Genomic DNA, 18,080 nt, shown 5'->3' with positions numbered 1-18,080 from the left:
CACACACACACACACACACACACACATTCACACGCTGGTGGTGATGAGCCACAGTGTACCCACAGCTGCCCTGGCTGCCCTGGCCTAAAACAGCTCTGTACTGCTGTTTCTCGTGACAAAATAACATGAGGTGATTAGCAAACTGCCTGCAGGAAATGGCTGCAGGCAGTGAAACAGTAAGGTAAACTTCAAGTTACCTTGTATGCTCCACAGAAACACAACTCAACTGAAAAATGTTGGTGTTTCTGGACATGTTGCTCAGTTTTATGGCTGGAAAATAGACCTCACTGTCTGCAGGACATTGCTGCAGGCAGTGAAACAGAAAGCTAAAAACTCAGGAGCAACCAGTGACTACGCCCCCTAGCAAATCAGCGGCCAGAGTCACGATGCCAGCCCAACCTGGCCTTGCCAGGTACCTCAAGGGAGCAGGGACTAAAAATTGGGGAGAAAGTAGAGGGAAAATACCGAACTATGTATGCCCTTGGAAAAAGTGGCCGGGCCGAGCGGCATCGATCCGAGTTACTCTGTGCATTGTGTTCCTGGAAAATCACCTTTCCAGACAGAGATGGAGCTGCCATACACCTGACAACCACCAACAACCAAACCTGCAACCCTCTTGCATTTAACTCCTCTGACACTGTCACTCCAATAGTAAAATAAAGATTCTTGATTCAGATATGAGATGTTTAAATCCCGGACAAGCCCCCACTTTATTTTTTTCTTTATTTAACCAGGAAGGTACCATTGAGATTAAAAACTTAATTTTCAAGGGAGTCCTCCTGTCCAAGAGGCAGCAAAAGATGCAGTCACAATATTTCTCAGTTAGTTATATACAAAATTACAGAAGGCAGTTACAACACTGGGAATCCATATCAAGGTTGTACACGAGAGAAGGATGTGCAAATCAAAATAAAACAAATCCAACATGGCAGCATGCCTGTGGTGAGAGCGGGGAGAGGTTAACAATGAGCTTTCGGTATCCCTAAGGGTTCCATACTTCTACGTGTATAATAACAAGAAGGGGTGCAATTTCAGAATATCAAGGTTTGCTTCAGGGGTTCATGAAGGAGAGAGCAGGAGATCAACGGGAGCTCTGGTGTTTAAGAAGCAAAATCAGAAGGCTGTCCACGTCTGAGCTTTGAGTAAAGACAGAAAAAAGGAAAATTGGATAATACAGGACTTTCTTCAGCAGAGTTGCTGGGCTCAGTCTTATTGATAGGGTGAGGAGCTCGGCCATCTGAGAGGGACTCTGAGAAGCACCACCTGCTCCTCTACAACAAAAGGAGCAAGCTGAGGTGGTTCAGATGTTTGGCCAGGGAGCCCCGGATACTTCCTAGTGGAGGACCGCCGGGCATGTCCTTCCCAGAGAAGACCCTGCCCAGGACATGGTGGTTTGGCTTTAGACAGTCTTGGGTTACTTCTTAGGGCTACTTGTTTATGTCAACAGTTTCAGTCAACCATTAGTAGAGTACTTGGAGCTAAAAGGGCAACCACAAGGGGATTTGTAGAGGCCACTAGGTGAAAGAACAATTCTGAAATCAGACATGTGGATGGATATTAATGTTGTTTTCATTGTTTCCTCTGCAGTGCCTTCTTCTCCACAGAGAGGCCTGGCTGATCGCATATTTCTGGAGGGTCCTACCCGCCTGTCCACAAGTAAGCTGCATCTGCAGGCTGATTCACTGGTGGATCTTGTCAGGGCTCTGCCAGGGATTTAGGGCCCCATGAAAACATATCACATAGATTCTTTAATTAAAGTAAGAATAATACGTTTGGGCCTCATGTCAGTCAAGGCCCCATTACCGTTGTCCTGACTTAACCCCAGTCCCTGATCTAAGAGGAAATTCACTTCACTACATCCATTTTTTTGTCATTAGTTCTGATTTCCCTTTGCCTAAGATGAGTGAAACATCCTCCTCTTTCCGTCCAGACTCAGAACACGCCTTCCCTCTGCGCACTCCCAGCAACGTCCGCCACTACATCCAAAATCTGAAGGTGATCGACAACCAGCGAAAGCTAACGCAGCTTTCAAGAACAATGGAATGCTGAGATGTCTGCCTTCAGAATCAGAAAGACTGAAAAACTTCATTCTGAAGCAGAGAACAAGCTAGCAGGACGAAGTGAACCTTAACACTTGCCTGAGAGAGATGGGTCTCAGGTGACTTGACGGAGACCTGCTGTAATTCACGGGTCGTGGACATTTATAGCGAGGGTTTCAGCTCTGAGAGTAAAAATGTGCAGCTTGACTAGTTAAGACCATTGGGACACTTTTATCCAATGTAACAATATGTACAAAGTATTGCTCTTGCTGGTGTTTTTTTTATATGGACACGTGCAACACATATGTGCCACAAATTTATATATTTTTTAGCTTTTTGCACACCAGAGTTTTCACTTTTAAAGTAATATATTGTATGCTAAGGTTGGCATCACTAACTGACATGCACATAATTTCATACTGTGTTTTCTAAATAAATTATTTTCACATTCAATACCAGAACGCAAAGAATTTTTACAAAGGGATTTATTTTATTTAAAGTACAAACAATAGCAGGCAAAAAAAAAATTACTTTTAAAGGAGCCATCATCCACCTAAACAGGTCTCCCCAATATGGGGTGAGAAATTTCACAACAAACCATTCCATCAGTTTCTCTCCTTTATCAAAAATATGTACAACATCTTCCTCTAAAGTCCCGGAGAGCAAAAGTGGGCTAAGACGTGTTTAAAAAACAAAAATAGAAGAAATTTACCAGTGCCTTTGCCTGATGGAGAACATTCTAAAAAAAAAAAAAAGATTTCTGTATAAATAATGAGTTGACATGTTCAGGAAAGAATTTCATGAAGAGAATGTGCGTGATAAAGGATTTGTGGACCATGTGAACATAAATCACCCTCTGATCAGTGGGTATTAAGGGAGTCGAGTAAATCAAAATTATGTGTAACACGTGTTTGGTGAAATGATCGTATCCGAACAGCTGTAACAACAGACAGAAATGATCAAACTGCGCCAGCGAGTCGGTGCTCAGCGTTAATCTGTGCCATAATGACGGTAGTTCAGGGTCCAGTGAAGTGAAGAGTACACGTGAAGTGGTGAAAATATCCTTTTAGGTGGGGAAAAGCGAGCTAACACCAAAAGCCACGAGCAATTATGGTTTACCGCAACAGAATCAGACATAAAACGTCAAAACAAAAGAAAACTGTTAAAAAGGAAAGATTGAGTATAAATATTGCACTTCCAAACAACGTGTAGTTCCCAGTGCCTAGTTGTTTACCCTTTAGTAGGAGGTATTTCTGCTGTTAGCAACATGGAGCTGCAACCTCATTACATCAAGCTGCACAGGACTAGGCAAAGGTGAAGCCCACACACAGAAACAACTTCCTTAAATATAGCAGTCACACAATTGCATGAAGATGCATACACAAGCAAACTCACCAACATTTAGTATTTACACATAAGGCACGTGAGTAATCCTATGTACATGACAAAAGATACCAACACAAAGCATGTCATTGTTCAGTCCCTGTAGCCCTTTTTGGTTTGGGGTTGACATCAGCCACGTCTCATTCATATAACTCATATAAAACAATCAAAATACAGTATCTCATTCAGCCTTGTGCTGAAAAATTATCCGTCTGCCTTCAGCCGCCTGTCAGCGCTGCAATTCTGCTGATTGTCCCATCTTTGTAAGAGAACTTCATCATATCATCGTCAGCTTTGTGGTTTCTTCCTGCGCCTCACTTAATATGATTTCTTTAAGCCATGTCGGCGTGTTGCTATGAAAAGATTGTAAAAATCACTCGTTATAGCTTCCCATTGAAGGACTATGTTGGGAGAAATAGCTTTTACATCCAACATGTCTGATGAGCTAATGACAAAGCCAAGACTAAAGTGTATTGCTGCCATATTAAAACGGCTCCAGTTACTAAATGCCAGCAGCTCATGCACGTTATTCTGTAAGCTTAAATTCCTGCTGAATTTGATGCCTAAATGCATTGGAGGTTTTCATGCTGGCAATAAAAACACTGAATTCAATGAAAATAATGATGTAATGTCCAGAGCCGTGTCTAGGACTTTTAAAATGGGGTGGCCCATGTGGGGCACTTGTTTATGCATGGGTGGCACCAATGGTTATGCTCATTTATTTATTTACACAAATCGTTTATTTACTTTCTAGTGAATTTTTGAGTTTTACACTGCACAATGTCCATTTTTTTCTATTCATCTTCTACTTTTGTGGTGGTTAGCAAGTCACTTCTTGTTGCATTACTGCCACCAACTGGAGTTGAGTGGGACTCTAAATACTATGTATGTGAGTATGAAAAAATATTAAATAATATTACTACAGAAATGTTCTGTAGGCCTGGGCTAAAAAACAAGGTGAAAGGTGCATGCTACCACACACTATTTTGGAGTTTACAACCCAAGCCTTTTGTTGACAATGTAAAGTCAATTTAAACTGGAACTCAGTAGGGTGGCACCTGGGGTGGCCAATCAGATTCTAAGGGTGGCATGTGCTACCCCAGGCCACTCCCTGGACACGCCCCTGGTAATGTCAACTCGGCTTTGGTCTCGGCTGCCCTCAAACTACTTCTGTAGGTGCAAAAGCCATTTCTCTGAAAATAGGTCATCAAGGAAGGCACCTGCGACAGGTGGAATATTTTGTTTCTCAGCTAGCAAGGGCAGAAACATTATTTTAAACCCAAACCAAGCAGGAGCAAAGACAACAACATAATTCTGTGGAGAACACCACATTCCGACAGAGGTTTCACTGGTCTGCGTTGGTTCCAGTCCCAATCCCAGTAAACGGCACAGCGTTGGTAACTCTGAGAACAAGCACACAGGACTTCACACAAAGTCTTCAGTAGGAGTCTAACTCAAAGGAAGCTCAGTCAGTCTTTGGTGTCTCGGGAAAAATATCAGTAGATTTCCTTTGAGTGCAAAACACACACTGTCCACCAACCTGAGGCAGAAAGTCGTTATGTTCACAAACAGTTCATTACTTAAATACCCGCGTTTCCTGTATTTGGGTTGATGGTGGCGATCATCCCAGCGTGCATCGGACACAATTTGGGACTTTGAGTCTAAAAGGTGGGATTCCTATGTTTACTACTTTGCTATTGTATCACTTTGAATTTCTGCCTCTAGAAGGATCATTTCTCACCTGAAAACTGTAAACTAATCTTGTGATCAAGAAACAGAGAAACACCTTCAGGCCTCATCGGGAAGCAGGTTTTCCTCCCAGAGGCCACAAACACACCGAATCCCGTCAAAGGCAGTGAACCCTTCAGATCTGTAGCACCAGTAAAAGTCAGTTAAAAGGGCATTACAGAGTTCTCCATCACAATCATCAGTAAAATTAAACCCACTGAGATGCTACAAGTACAGGCTGATGGACACCTGTGTGCATTCTGCGGTCACCTTTATGTAAAGTCTAATAAAGTCTTTAGGCGTGGAGATAAAAAAAAACGTGAAAACAATCCCAACCTGATAAAAAATAAAATCATAAATTAAATAAAACATTCATTTGGCTTGGAGATCTTTGGGTTTTTGTCCTCTTCTAGTGCAGCGCAGTGGAGCTCTAGTGGTCTCTCGTCTACACAAGTCTTCACCTGCTCTTTGATCGTGTTCCTTCATGCTTCTCCATTGCAATCCCATGGCTAGACATTGTGGGTTTTTTGGGAATCTCGACGCTACTTAAGCTTCCGAGGCAGCCTGTGGTTTAAGTTGAGCTTTCTCCATGGCGGTACCGTATGGCACCGATCGCTTGAAGAAGCCAAGCTGCAAAGAAAAAAAGAAACGCAATTTATAAACGCAGACATCAGATCTGACGTTTTCTTTTTAAAAACATCTGATTAGCTTTGCTATTTAGGTCGATGCAGAGTTTAAACACTGACCCTGTAGAGGACATAGATTAGAAGCGCCAGAAGCAGTAAACCAGCCAGAATGGCTAAGATGATGATCCAGAGGGGAACAGAGTTCTCTATGTCCGGCTTGTTCCACACCACTGGAGTCACCACCTGAGGAGGAAGGACAGTTCCTGAAGATGAAGCGGACCTGACGGAGATAACAGCCTACAGTATGAATGCACATTCTGGTTTAATACCTTTTTGTGCCCACTCGGAGAGTGTTTAGGCAGTATGGCATACGGCATCTTATTCACACTGTATGTGGCGAGACATTCCAGTACATACTGCTTGTTGGATCTCTGAAGATACAAGAGAAGTCATATTTAGGCTGACAAGCAAGGCTGTAGCAAAATGTTAGAGGAAGACACAAACATTAATTATCGCCGTTTATTTCTGATGACTTTTTGAATAAACTCAAACGCTCAGAGAGTCAGATGAATTACAATTATTTACTAAATCTATATTTTAGGATCACCCCCTGGCACTGATACGCAGAGATTAATCAGGATTGGTAACTGATGGTGAGTGCACCGGCAGCACAGTGACTCGGGGGATGGTCTGGTGTCAGGAAGCCACTTCTTTCCAAGAAAAACATCTGGGACAGACTTATATTCTGCTTAAAGTTCAGGGATTGGATTGGTGTGGACTGGAGAAAAGTTATTTTCCCCTGATGAATCATCTTCCTGGTTGTTAGGAATATAGGACTGGAGGAGAGGAATCGGTGAGCTCTTCCATCAGTCCTGTGAAACATCCTGAGATCATTCATGTATGTGTGTGGGGGTGCTTCTCAGCCAAGGGAGTGGACTCACTCACAGTTTAGCCTCAGAACAGCCATGAATAAATGGTAAATGGTAAATGGCCTGTATTTGATATAGCGCCTTCTAGAGTCCTTGAAACCCCCCAAGGCGCTTTACAACACAATCAGTCATTCACCCATTCACACACACATTCACACACTAGTGGGGATGAGCTACAATGTAGCCACAGCTGCCCTGGGGCGCACTGACAGAGGCGAGGCTGCCGAGCACAGGCGCCACCGGTCCCTCCGACCACCACCAGCAGGCAACGTGGGTTAAGTGTCTTGCCCAAGGACACGACAGCGACAGACTGAGCGGGGCTCGAACCTGCAACCTTCCGATTACGGGGCGAGCACTTAACTCCTGTGCCACCGTCGCCCCGAATAAAGAAAGGTACCTAAACATCCTCCCAGAGGAACTCCTCCGACAACAGTTAGGTGATGAGCAGTGTCTTCTGGAGCACTGGGCCAGAAGGAGAAAGTCAGAGCTAAGTGGCTTAAGGAGCAAACAGTTATGGGTCCATGGCCAGGAAACTCTTCAGACCCAAACAACAACCCAACAAACTCAATTCACTGGTTTATGTGAAAACGGGTGCCACCAGTCAGGATTTAGACGATGACGGATCCGGGTGAACTGCAGAGGTCTTGAAAAGAAAACACCAACAACATTGACTCCTTGCATGAATGTGATGTAATTTTTAATACAACCACTGAAACCTTTTAATTGTTTGTGTCTTAAATACTTGTGCCATTCCCAAAACTTCTGGCTGTTGCTGTAATTACAGTAAATCAACACAAGGTGGTGACACAGACCATCTGTGCATCCACACATTCCAATCCTGTGAGTGTTCGGGACTGCCAGATAATGAATTTCCAATACATCACACATGTTCCATGTTGCAATACGTAGGAGGTGGGAAACAATTATAGTAGCTCAGACACGGCAGGACAGAAATGCACCATGACGAGGCCTGCACATCGATGTGGGGGTAATGTCAGTGGCGGCTGATTCAGAGCCACTGCTGAAGCCAAGAAAACATCAAACAAACGTGAGACTGCCTACTGCAGCCAGTTGCCTTTGTTTGCATTCGGGGTTTAAACTCTCGTTTTCTTTCTGATGCTTTAAAGAAAACGGTTTCGTAGTCCCTGCTAAAGCCTGACATGTGGGAAGAGACTAATCCAGAGTGTGCAGCGTTTTCCTCCGCTGAAAACCCAAGTTCGTGTTCGGTGCCCCGTTTGAATGGCAAGGTTCTTCTCCCACTAACCTCAGTGAAGGTCTTGGCCCAGATGCGGGAACGCACTTTGAGGATAGCGGTTGTTCCTTTCTCCAGCAGACCTACGTTGCATTGGATTGCCCAGCACTCCACGTTGGAGCATGACTACGGAAACAAACAGACGAGACATAAACAGACTTCTGATGACCTGGTAAACAGATAAAACGAAAACTTGACACGTTAGGACCCTTAACGATCATCTAATGCTGCATAAATGTAACAAAGAGCCCAATTTTATTATCCCTATACTACGCCTGCTTCGAATTAGACTGAAGGAATGTCATGAGACTGTAAAAATGTGGCGTGTACCACTTGCCACATTATTGCCCAACCACTAAAACCAGCCCATTTTTCTCAAGGCTGTATAATAGGCAATCTTAATTAAATCCCCATAATGCAACTTTATTGTTTCAAAACATACACACTCTGCCCTTCCGAGCTGCTGCTGCTGCTGCTGCAGCTCGACCACCCCAGGACTGAGGGGTTTTGTTGGGTTTCCTGCGGGAGAGTATTAGTTTACTTATTACATCAAGAAGGAAAACAGAAGAGGAGACAGGAGAACCCACCCAGTTCCTTTAGGCTCAGACTTAAACCGACTTAAGAGTAATGAGACAGTCTGCTTCCACCTCCTGGTATGGTCTACATGATGTAGGTCTGAGAAAATTACATGAGTAGTTGAGATCCAAAAATTCCCCAGATCCACAACTCACAAATCCAGTCTGATGGAATTATGTGTGCGACTTTCTGGCTGTTCCCACAATTTACTAGAATAACATTATGTCCCGGCAGCAGCACCGCTGTAAGCAGGGAGCGTGTTCAGGCTGAAACGTCGTAGAAGTACGCTAAATTCATCCTGAAAACATCGTCAACATTCAAACCCGGCTCTGACAAGCCATTCCCTTATTATCCCATATCCATTTGGGTTTCAGGAAACGCTACGTGGTATTTTACACACTACCTTGGCTGCAAGGAGATGAATAAATGACTCTGAAAACATTTGCTTTGGGTCCAAGCTTTGCGGTACACAAACAGTTTAATAACAAGTATGGGAAAGGAACATTAGTCTTGTGTTTGTTGCAGTCGTGTTTTAAAACTGTAAAAAAAAAAGGCTTCAAAGGCAAAACAAAAGAGAGTAGTGGACAAAATAAGTGCACGTTCTCAGAAATGGAACCTGTTAAAATGTTCTCGCATATCTATGGACAAACACAGGAAGGAGCGTTACTCTTCATGCTGGTGATAGTCCTTAACTTTCTCTTTGCACACTTTTATTTTGACAGAAATCTATGAAATTATCCTGCTGTTTCGTTGCTAGCATAGCCTACTATGGAAAGTCATGAGTAGTTTATTTTTCTGTACGCGGGTGTCATCCAATTCAAATAGTTTTCCCAGCTGGATCTGTCATGACTCCCATCCTTCACCCTCCTCTGCCTCCTCATTTAACCTTCATTCAGCTCACCTGGTCCCTTCACCAAGCTCCTGACAAGCCCTGTTTCCCCTGGCAACCACAATCAACTCCATTCTTCTCACCTGTTCCTGTCATCAGCTTCATCCACTTCACCTGCTCCTGACTCCTCAGCTCATCTCACACACCTGCTTCCCCTGCTATAAAAGATCCATTCAGCTACCCAGTCATTGCCAGATTATTGAAAGCCGTTGCCAGTAAATTCTCCAGCCATCCACCCTGCCGGATTTCTGCCTCCGGACCTCGTTTTTCTCCTGACCCCTGCCTTCCTTTACGACCCTCGCCTGTCTTCTGCCACGTCTCCAGCCTGCTCCCTGTACCTGCTTGCACCTATCTGGTTTTGACTCACGCCTGCCCTCCGACTCGGTCTCCAGCCTCATCCACCTGGTAACTCTGCAGCAAATAAAAGACGTTTTTATCTGCTTTTCTGTGTTTGGCGTCTTCACGGGTCTTCTGAGTTCTGCTCGTGACAGGATCAACAACATTTCCAAATGTCCAAGCCCAACGCCGTGTGTGTGTGTGCAAAATCTGCATTCTGGTCGCCACGGAGTTTGTTCCCAAAAGGAAGAAACATTTTGTTGGGTTGATTAATTATTTTTGTTGTAGCCGATAATCGAGCAATATATCAGTCAGCTGATGTGGTGAGCAACATTGGCCAGACAAAAATAAATAAATACACATGATCGGTCATTTTGAGACCTTCAAAGGGAACGCCAACAGGCTGTAACATGTTCATTGGTATAAGACTATCAGAGCTAAATGATTTTCACCCTGTTGAACTTTTAAAGGTAGTTTTTTTTATACTTTATGTAACTTCTCACATTTACTCCATGTCCTCCATGGACAAATGGAACCAAACACTGAAGCATGTGGACTTAAATGACTTTTACTAAAAGTCTGAAAAGTAAAAGTGCAGATTCAGCAAGAATAGGAGAACGATTTGATTCGTAGTTTAGTGTCACTAAACTTGCTTGATGATCACACATTGACAGAGGTTAAAGACCTCCGCAGATAGAATGATTAACAATTGGGGGGGGGGGGGGGGGGGGGGAATAGGACCAGTGTGCGTGGCTGACTTTAAACACCCTGCACCCATTCATCTACACCAGCTTGCTCTTGATGGGGATCATAGGGTGCTGGTGTCTGGTGGGGGTCGACCTTGACCTGATCACTTCATCAAAGGGCTGCACTGAGATAGAAGTGCTAATGAAGAGTCACCAGCTAACCTAACAGACATATTTTAGGTTTGTAGAAGGAAACTGGACGCAAACATGCATGCGCTGCAAGAACATGGAATGTTCCTGCAGAAAGAATCCAAGTGGGGGTTGAAAACAGGACAGCATTGTGAGACAGAATTAACTGTACCACTGTGTAACGATGTGTGTGAATCAAGCAGGCAACAGTACATCCCCTACACCCCTCCCTGTTTTTGCCCCGCTGCTCATGAAGAGCTTATAATGTTAAGTGGCACACGATGACCAGGCTGTGCCCTTTGACCTCTTCATTTTAATGAGATTACCACAGTCTAATGGATGGTGTCGCCTAATAGATCTAGGTTCATGCACTTAATACTACTTAGGTGACTTTTCTGAAAGGAACTGAACAAAATATTCCAAAAAATGCAAACTCCTTCTTTTTAAGTGATATGTTTTGTTGACGTTCGTCACCTCCAGGAAGTTCCCTTACCAGATTTGTCAAATGGGCGAGCTGGTTCTTATGAAGATCCCTCCTCTCAACGTGGTGCTCGTGGGCCTTCAGTGCCAGGATGGGAGACTCGGTGGATGTGCGCTGGAGCTAAACGAGAAAGACGAACCACCCATTAGAACAACACGGTGCTCTCTGTCGATAAGAGACCTGATGTTAGCATGACCCTGACGTTTCTCCTCATTAATCAGTAGCATGTGAGTCCTCCTCCTCCTTTCCCGTGGAAACTCACCGGCAGCTCACGAGGGAAAATAAAACATTAGGTCACACAGCTAAGACGTATGACCCGTCACGGCCCTGCTCAATATCTGTTAAGCTTCACATGTAAACAAAAACAACTGCATGGAAATGTCTTTGCCCAAAGAATCCAACGGCTCCCGCTCGGTATAAAAGGGTGTTGCTGCCTGTTGAAGATGAGCGAGTGTGGCGTTGGGTGAGGTGGATCTTCAAGCTGTGCTGAACATAGGGAAGAGCTGTGACTTCAAAGCCGTGGTGGAGTAAGTGTCCCGGGTGGGGCTGGGAAGCTGGAAGGAGGAGGTGGATGTGGGCAAAACACTGGGACCGTGCTGGAAAACCATCTCTAATTTCACTTTATGCAACCCCAGGGGTGTACGCGTGTGCACGTGCTTGTGTGTGCGTGTGCGTGTGTGTGTGTGGATGAGGGATACTCACTTTTAGGTTAAGGTGGTTCATGTGTCTGTCTGCAGTGCAGTTGATGGAGCCTTCGGTGGAGAACTCCAGAGGATAAAGGAGGGTGCGACTCTGGATGAGGAGAGGGCAGCGCAGCTCCAGTGAGGTGGAGCTGATCTGACTGGGACCATTGTTAACGAGCTGCAGGAAGAAACAGGTGAACAGGTTTCTTTGGTTTCTTTTTTGCTTCTCTGAGGATTTTTTTCTTCTTTTCCTTTTATATGAATGAACAGGAGGATCAAGCCCCCTCTGCTCCGCCCTGATGAGTATGCACAGATAAGAGTGTGGCTGATTACCTCATAAATGTGCTCCACAGCAGGCCCCACGTCCTGTTCCACCCCATAGTTTTTGGGAACTTTCCAGTTGGCCGGTGGAAAGAAGACCTTATCTGGTCGGGACACACTTGAAAAAGAAAGGAGGGCTATGAGGACGTGAATAAGGAGGCACTGGAAACTTAATGAATTCCCAAAAAGTTCTGAATAACGACTGCTAACACTCATCTCACCCCTGGAGGATGACATCAGCCTGAACGACCACATCCAGCTTGTGGGACACAACTTCACTATGAGAATTATTCTCATTTTTACTGTGGAATCAGAATACAGATTAAAATTACAGTAGTTAGCAAAAACCGCTGTTGCAAGTGATGCTCGGGATGTACCTGCGTATCTGCACATCAAACTGGACAGTTTTATGTGTGTCCTTCAGCCGTGGCACGGTGAAACGCAGGCCTGCCCATAGCTGTGGAGATGAAACGGAGACTTCCTGTTACAACTTTTCCTGCACATGCAGATCTTTTCTGTGCCATCCCACCGTAACTCAGTTTATCCAGCAAACGCAACTGAATCCTACTTTTAAAAACACAAATGAGGAAAAAGGGTTAAAGGTGTGGAACACTCGTTTCATCAAATCATTTGCCGTGGTCTCTGGTAGGGATGTGAATCCCCACCACTTAGGTTGATTTGATTCATATCTCGATACGTTACCCGCGATGTGATGCTTTAACGATACGGTGACACCTTCTGCCGACATGATTTGATACGATTCATCCCTTCTTATGATTCAGTAATGATTTGCAAACTCGTCACAATTGTTTTTTCCTCTCTTTCTCTGTGACGATGTCATGGTCTGTGTCTCTTTGTGTTCCTCATTTGTCCCCTGGTCTTCAGCCTTCCAGATAGATCTCTCAGGTCCTGTGTTCCTTTAGTCTTCTCCAGTCACCCCTCTGTAGCCAGTCATCCCTCTGCAGTGTTTATAGCTTCAGCTTTTCATTTTATTAGTCTCTTTAGTATGTTTTGTCCCACCGGTCTTTGTAGTTCTCCTTCCCTTTAGAATATTAGGCCCTGTCCACACGTAGCCGGGGATCTGCCAAAACGTAGATATTTTTCTACGTTTTGGCCTGTCATCCACACGAAAACGGAGTTTTTTCACACGAAAACGGATCTTTTTAAAAACTCCGGCCAAAGTGAAGATCTGCGTTTTCTCCGTTTTGGGTGTCTGCGTGTGGACAGACAAAACCGGAGTTTTAAGGTCCGCAACGTCACTTTCCGCGACAAACAAATGCTGACATCACGTGTGCGACCTGTGTTTACACTAGCCGACAGCATGGATGCCCTCAGAGCTGCGCTCGCTTTATCAATTGTCCAAGCGCTTTTTGCTTGTTTGTTTTTGCAAGCAGAATTACTGCTCCTTGCAGAAGACCACAGACGAAGGACGAGGTTAAGAATGGGGGAAGTACTGCCGCCTACAGGTCTGGCATGTCCTTAACAACGTATTTATCCGGGTACGTGTGGACAGAGTTTTGTTTTTAAACGAGGTGGTGTGGATGCAAGTTTTTGGAGGGGCGGATATTCGTTTTTTTTTTTTTTTAAACTGCTACGTGTGGACTAGGCCTTAGTTATGTGGCTGCTTTTCTTGTTTTTAAGTTTTTTTTTTCTTTGGTCGTGTGAGTTCCCTCCCTGATTAAGTATTGCTTTCACCTGGACCTCTCCCCACACACCTGCAGCTCATCTGCCTCCCATCATGCCCCAGTGTATTTAAGCCCTGTCTTGTTGGTCCATTGTTTGTATGTCAGCGTTTTTTGATGCTCTGTGTGAGCTTTGTGTCTCGTCCCAGTTTTGTGCTCTAGGTGAGCTTTTGTTCTTCTGGTTTTGGATTTTTGGCTCCCTGCCTTCGGATTTATTTTTGTTTCATCCTACAATTAAAAGGATTTATTCATATATCAACTCCTGCCTCGTGTCATCCTGGATATCTGCATTTTTGGGTCCTAACCACCCCCATAACGTGACAGACGGATGCATTTGATCCTCTATGGTTTTAGATTTATCAATAAATTCAACATGAAAAGACATTGCACTTCATCAGTTGTATTTACATATTATACATATTTTTATTGCTACAATATTCTGTTAAAATAGGAGGGTTATAAAGATGGTCACTCTGCTCAGAAAAATAAACCAGCAGACTCAGAAAATGATTACAGTTTATCATATAACTATTAGGAATTATTATGAAACTATATTTTTTAAATATCCCAGTGATCCTTAAGAATCTATTGTGAGAGCTGCTGTAACCTAAAGTTACTGTTCATTTAAAGGGAGACTAGGCAGTTTTGGCTTGCTTTTAGCACCCGTTGTGTTCGTTTGTAGAAGCAAAACCTCTCTCGTCGCCATGCGTTCGTCGTTTTAGCATCTTAATCTAACAGCTGTGTTATTTGCAGAGAAAGGTGCGTTTATCTCTGCTGCTTTTTGGACTTCTCTGAACTACTGTTAAGGGCAAAATGTCCTTCTGTCTGGAGTTTTTTTTTAGTTCTGCACAATTGTTACAATAATAAGCAAATATCGTAAAATGCCTCTTACAAAGCTTCGGTATTAGATCAATAAGAATGATCAGAAGAATATGCTGCTGCAGAAACCAGACACCTTGTCACGGATTTGTTTTCAGGAACTTTATTTTATTTTGGCAAGTTAAGAGAGGAATATTGTCGCACTGCGGCTGCGCACCACCTGGTTTCCGCTGGAAGAGATTGATGAGATGTTCAATGCACCTCAAAAAACAAAGATAAAGCTGGTAAACTATGAAGTCATCAATTTAACCATGGCTTTTACTGATGAGAGGCGTGCATGGAAACATACATTGTGATATAGTCATCCGTTCTATACGATGCACACTGAAGCTACCCGTGCAATCGCATCGCAAATGTTATGAACGAACCACCGGTTCAGATCAGGGAGTCTCTCCATCCCTAGTCTCTAGTAGGAATGAATGCCTTGCAAGTTATACTCTGAGTAAGAAAAAAGCCGGTGCACCAGCTGCAGGAACTAGAAGTGAGCCACATCACTGCTGAGCTTCAGGTGGCAAGATTCAGAGGTGTATATCCTGATATTGGACATCTTGTCTTGGACTAGATAATAGCAAGGCGGTTCGACCACTGACTCTGTTTGCTCTGCAACGTTGATGTTTAATTTCCACCTATAACACAAGCCTGGAGGAGTTCTGCTGTGTGGTGGAGCTAATGGTTAGCTTACATTAGCTTAGAGGTTCTCTTTTCTTTCCTGGATGCTAAACCAACAACAGCCTTCCCCATCTCGAGTCAAGATGGATGAATCCATGAATGTTAAGTGACAGTGTGACGTAGATCTTTCAGGCTTTTCCAGTTTTATTAGAAGCTAATGCAGGAGATTTATGTAGAAGACTTTTTTCATGTTCAGCCTGCATGAAACACTCAGAATAACCATTTATAATCAGAATTAATCACTAAAGAATGGGTTTTTTATGTTCCACATCTTTAAACAATGATCTTACATTGGTTCCAGCCTTCATCGGGTTGCCCAGATCACAGCTGAGGAAGCGGGTCTGGTTCTCTGTATCATAACTGCAGGTAAGCTGGGTTAAGCTCTAAAATAAAAGAGGACAGATTGATGCATTCGTTGCAGAAACTTTACAGATTATCTGTGTTTTCTGGTGTTTTCCTCTCACCTTATTTCGGGCGATCCCGCTGTAATCGGCTTCAGGGGGCATCACCACGTACAGGTCAGCCTCGTACGCTCCTCCCTCTCCTTCATTCCTGGCGTTGAAAGTCAAGGTCAATGAGTTGTCATCGCCGAGGTAGACTTCTTTTATGTCACTGTGGGACCAATCAAGGACAAATGAAGGTTAAATGGAATTAAAGTGACCTAGATTTGTGATCAGCATGATTATCCTGGTTAGAAATCAGATCTTCCCACGTCTCACTTTCTTCAGCTCCCAAAACTGCCGCGTAGAACCACAGCCTTCATAATCGTTTTATTCACTGGCTTTTCTGGTGGTTGCATTAACATCTTATCCTCTAACTGGTTTTAAACCAAACACCAGCTCAGAACAAAAAACACCACAAACCCTACAACACCTCCCTGAGGGACCCTCCCTCGCTCTTACAGGTTATGTTATTTGGCTGCAGAATCCAACTCTATAGAAGTGATCATTATTTCCACAAATTCCACTAAAACATTTTCGTCCTGTCAGCGCCTCCTACCACCATAAAGCTCCTGTGATTTAGTACAAAACTAAAATTAAAATGATGTTAATATCTTTCTCTACGTCTATCAGCGGGCCGATTATGAGACCAATCAACCATACGTTTTTTTAAAAAGGGAGGCAGATGTTAGATAAATATAGGAATGTGAAATCAAAATGACAGAGCAGAGAAGGGAGTATCAGGGAGGTTGTTATGTTCGAGAAAACTGCTAACAGATTTCTTGAATCAAAGCGTGGCAGCCCGGGTCCTCCTGATGGTTTTAGAGGCAAACAGCTATCCAAACAAGGTCCTTGTCTTCTAAGTATTTGTTAAAGGAACAACAGCGCTGCATACTGGTTTTATTAGATGGCGTGGCACTCTCTCTGTTAAAACTAAGCATGCATCAGAACAACAAAAACAGCTGGAATTGTGCTTCAGCACACAGACAGGTTCAGTTTGACCTGAAAGGACGAGGTGGAGGAACTCCGCGACCTTGTTCAGAGTTTACCGCCTACATTTCAATAAATTCTGCTGAACTTCCTGAAATCCACATGCTCAGGGATGTTTCAGACCTGTGCGAGAATGTGAACAGACTCACCTATAAACCGCCAGCTTCAGGTCAGGAACACAGATGTTGTTCTCGCAGTCCAACAGAATCTGAGCCTGGAAGACACACAGAGGGATGATAAAGTTTTAATACAGGAGCTGCTGAGCGTCTTGATCACTCTGATTAAAAATAACTCACATGTAAGAAGAACACTACACCTGTTAAAAGAATACAGCGTGATTTGTGTGACAAGATTCAGCATGCAGCAGGACTAACACATTCCTCCCCTGAGTCCCGACCACCATCACACTTACACACACACACACACACACACACCTGGATGCCAGCCCTTCAGACAATACCAGCTAAATGATGTCACTACAAACACAGACAGTCCTGTGAATCAGCTGCTGTGGCACAAACATGATCTCTGTTTTGTTTTGGGGTGTTTTTCTGTTTGTGTTTTTTTCATAACCAAATCAATACAACATGCTTTCATATCAAAATTATTCTCATAACACATCTGTAACGGAACGGAATGACTGTTTTTTTCCTTCTTTGCTCAAGACTAGTCTGCATGAGATATAGTCTCAAGGTCTCAAGCATTCCTTCTAACTTGCTTATTTTCAGCTAAACAGAATGAAGAATGAACTCTTTTCTTTGAATTAATCAAAGAACTCTATTTTAATAACGCTAATCCATCTAAGTGTTAGTCAATAAGTCAGATGTGACCGACCTGTGAAATCAAAATATTAATTACCTTATTATAATCCTATAGAATATAAAGGTGCTGTGACTTTAAGTGTTCCAACAGGACTCATTTCACGTAGCGTTAAAAAGACATAGCACATTACTTTCACTGATCCAATCAGAGTCTTACAGATCTGACGGAGGCGTGGTTCTGATGGTGTTTGGTAATTTTTCATTCGACAATAAACCAAAACATCCGAAGAATAAAACTACGCCACGTCAGCTCTAACGCCAGTTCAAAGCGTTCCAGAGAAAGTGACGGAGTGGCCAATCCTGATCTAAACTCTTTAACCGAAAGAACAACGACAAGCTGAAAAATTTGTTGCTATACCAACTGCGGCAACAGTTCCTTTCAGAACAAAAGCTGAACCATCAAGACCCAGGCTTGGGTCTCACCAGACGCCAACAAGCTGTGGTGTAGCCGGAAGTAACTCAGACTGGACTGGTCGGCACC

General features: G+C 43.7%; 2 protein-coding genes across 6 annotated transcripts in view; one reads left to right on the top strand and one right to left on the bottom strand.

The window, feature by feature from the left end:
• The window catches only part of rapgef3 (Rap guanine nucleotide exchange factor (GEF) 3), a 34,326-nt gene extending 31,834 nt beyond the window's left edge, over positions 1 to 2,492 (top strand). For all 5 annotated transcript variants that reach the window (XM_015967082.3, XM_015967081.3, XM_015967080.3 and 2 more), the window contains 2 exons: positions 1,588 to 1,656; positions 1,931 to 2,492. In XM_015967082.3, coding sequence (XP_015822568.3) covers positions 1,588 to 1,656; positions 1,931 to 2,049 — 188 coding nt within the window. In that variant the 3' untranslated portion in view covers positions 2,050 to 2,492. The remainder of the gene's footprint in view (positions 1 to 1,587; positions 1,657 to 1,930) is intronic.
• Positions 2,493 to 5,475: 2,983 nt separating this feature from the next.
• itga5 (integrin, alpha 5 (fibronectin receptor, alpha polypeptide)) overlaps positions 5,476 to 18,080 on the bottom strand; it is a 51,702-nt gene continuing 39,097 nt past the window's right edge. The window contains exons 19-30 of the mRNA XM_015967079.3: positions 16,928 to 16,992; positions 15,813 to 15,960; positions 15,639 to 15,731; positions 12,496 to 12,575; positions 12,340 to 12,420; positions 12,131 to 12,236; positions 11,817 to 11,975; positions 11,127 to 11,234; positions 7,970 to 8,083; positions 6,106 to 6,207; positions 5,897 to 6,019; positions 5,476 to 5,780 (exon numbers count right to left, since the gene is read on the bottom strand). Of these exons, the coding sequence (XP_015822565.3) occupies positions 5,697 to 5,780; positions 5,897 to 6,019; positions 6,106 to 6,207; positions 7,970 to 8,083; positions 11,127 to 11,234; positions 11,817 to 11,975; positions 12,131 to 12,236; positions 12,340 to 12,420; positions 12,496 to 12,575; positions 15,639 to 15,731; positions 15,813 to 15,960; positions 16,928 to 16,992 (1,263 nt within the window). The 3' untranslated portion in view covers positions 5,476 to 5,696. The remainder of the gene's footprint in view (positions 5,781 to 5,896; positions 6,020 to 6,105; positions 6,208 to 7,969; positions 8,084 to 11,126; positions 11,235 to 11,816; positions 11,976 to 12,130; positions 12,237 to 12,339; positions 12,421 to 12,495; positions 12,576 to 15,638; positions 15,732 to 15,812; positions 15,961 to 16,927; positions 16,993 to 18,080) is intronic.

Source organism: Nothobranchius furzeri, chromosome 15 (assembly GCF_043380555.1).
Source record: "Nothobranchius furzeri strain GRZ-AD chromosome 15, NfurGRZ-RIMD1, whole genome shotgun sequence".
NCBI classification, from domain to species: Eukaryota; Metazoa; Chordata; class Actinopteri; order Cyprinodontiformes; family Nothobranchiidae; genus Nothobranchius; species Nothobranchius furzeri.
Note: the sequence above shows the minus strand (reverse complement) of the source record. Positions and strands in the feature narration are given on the sequence as shown.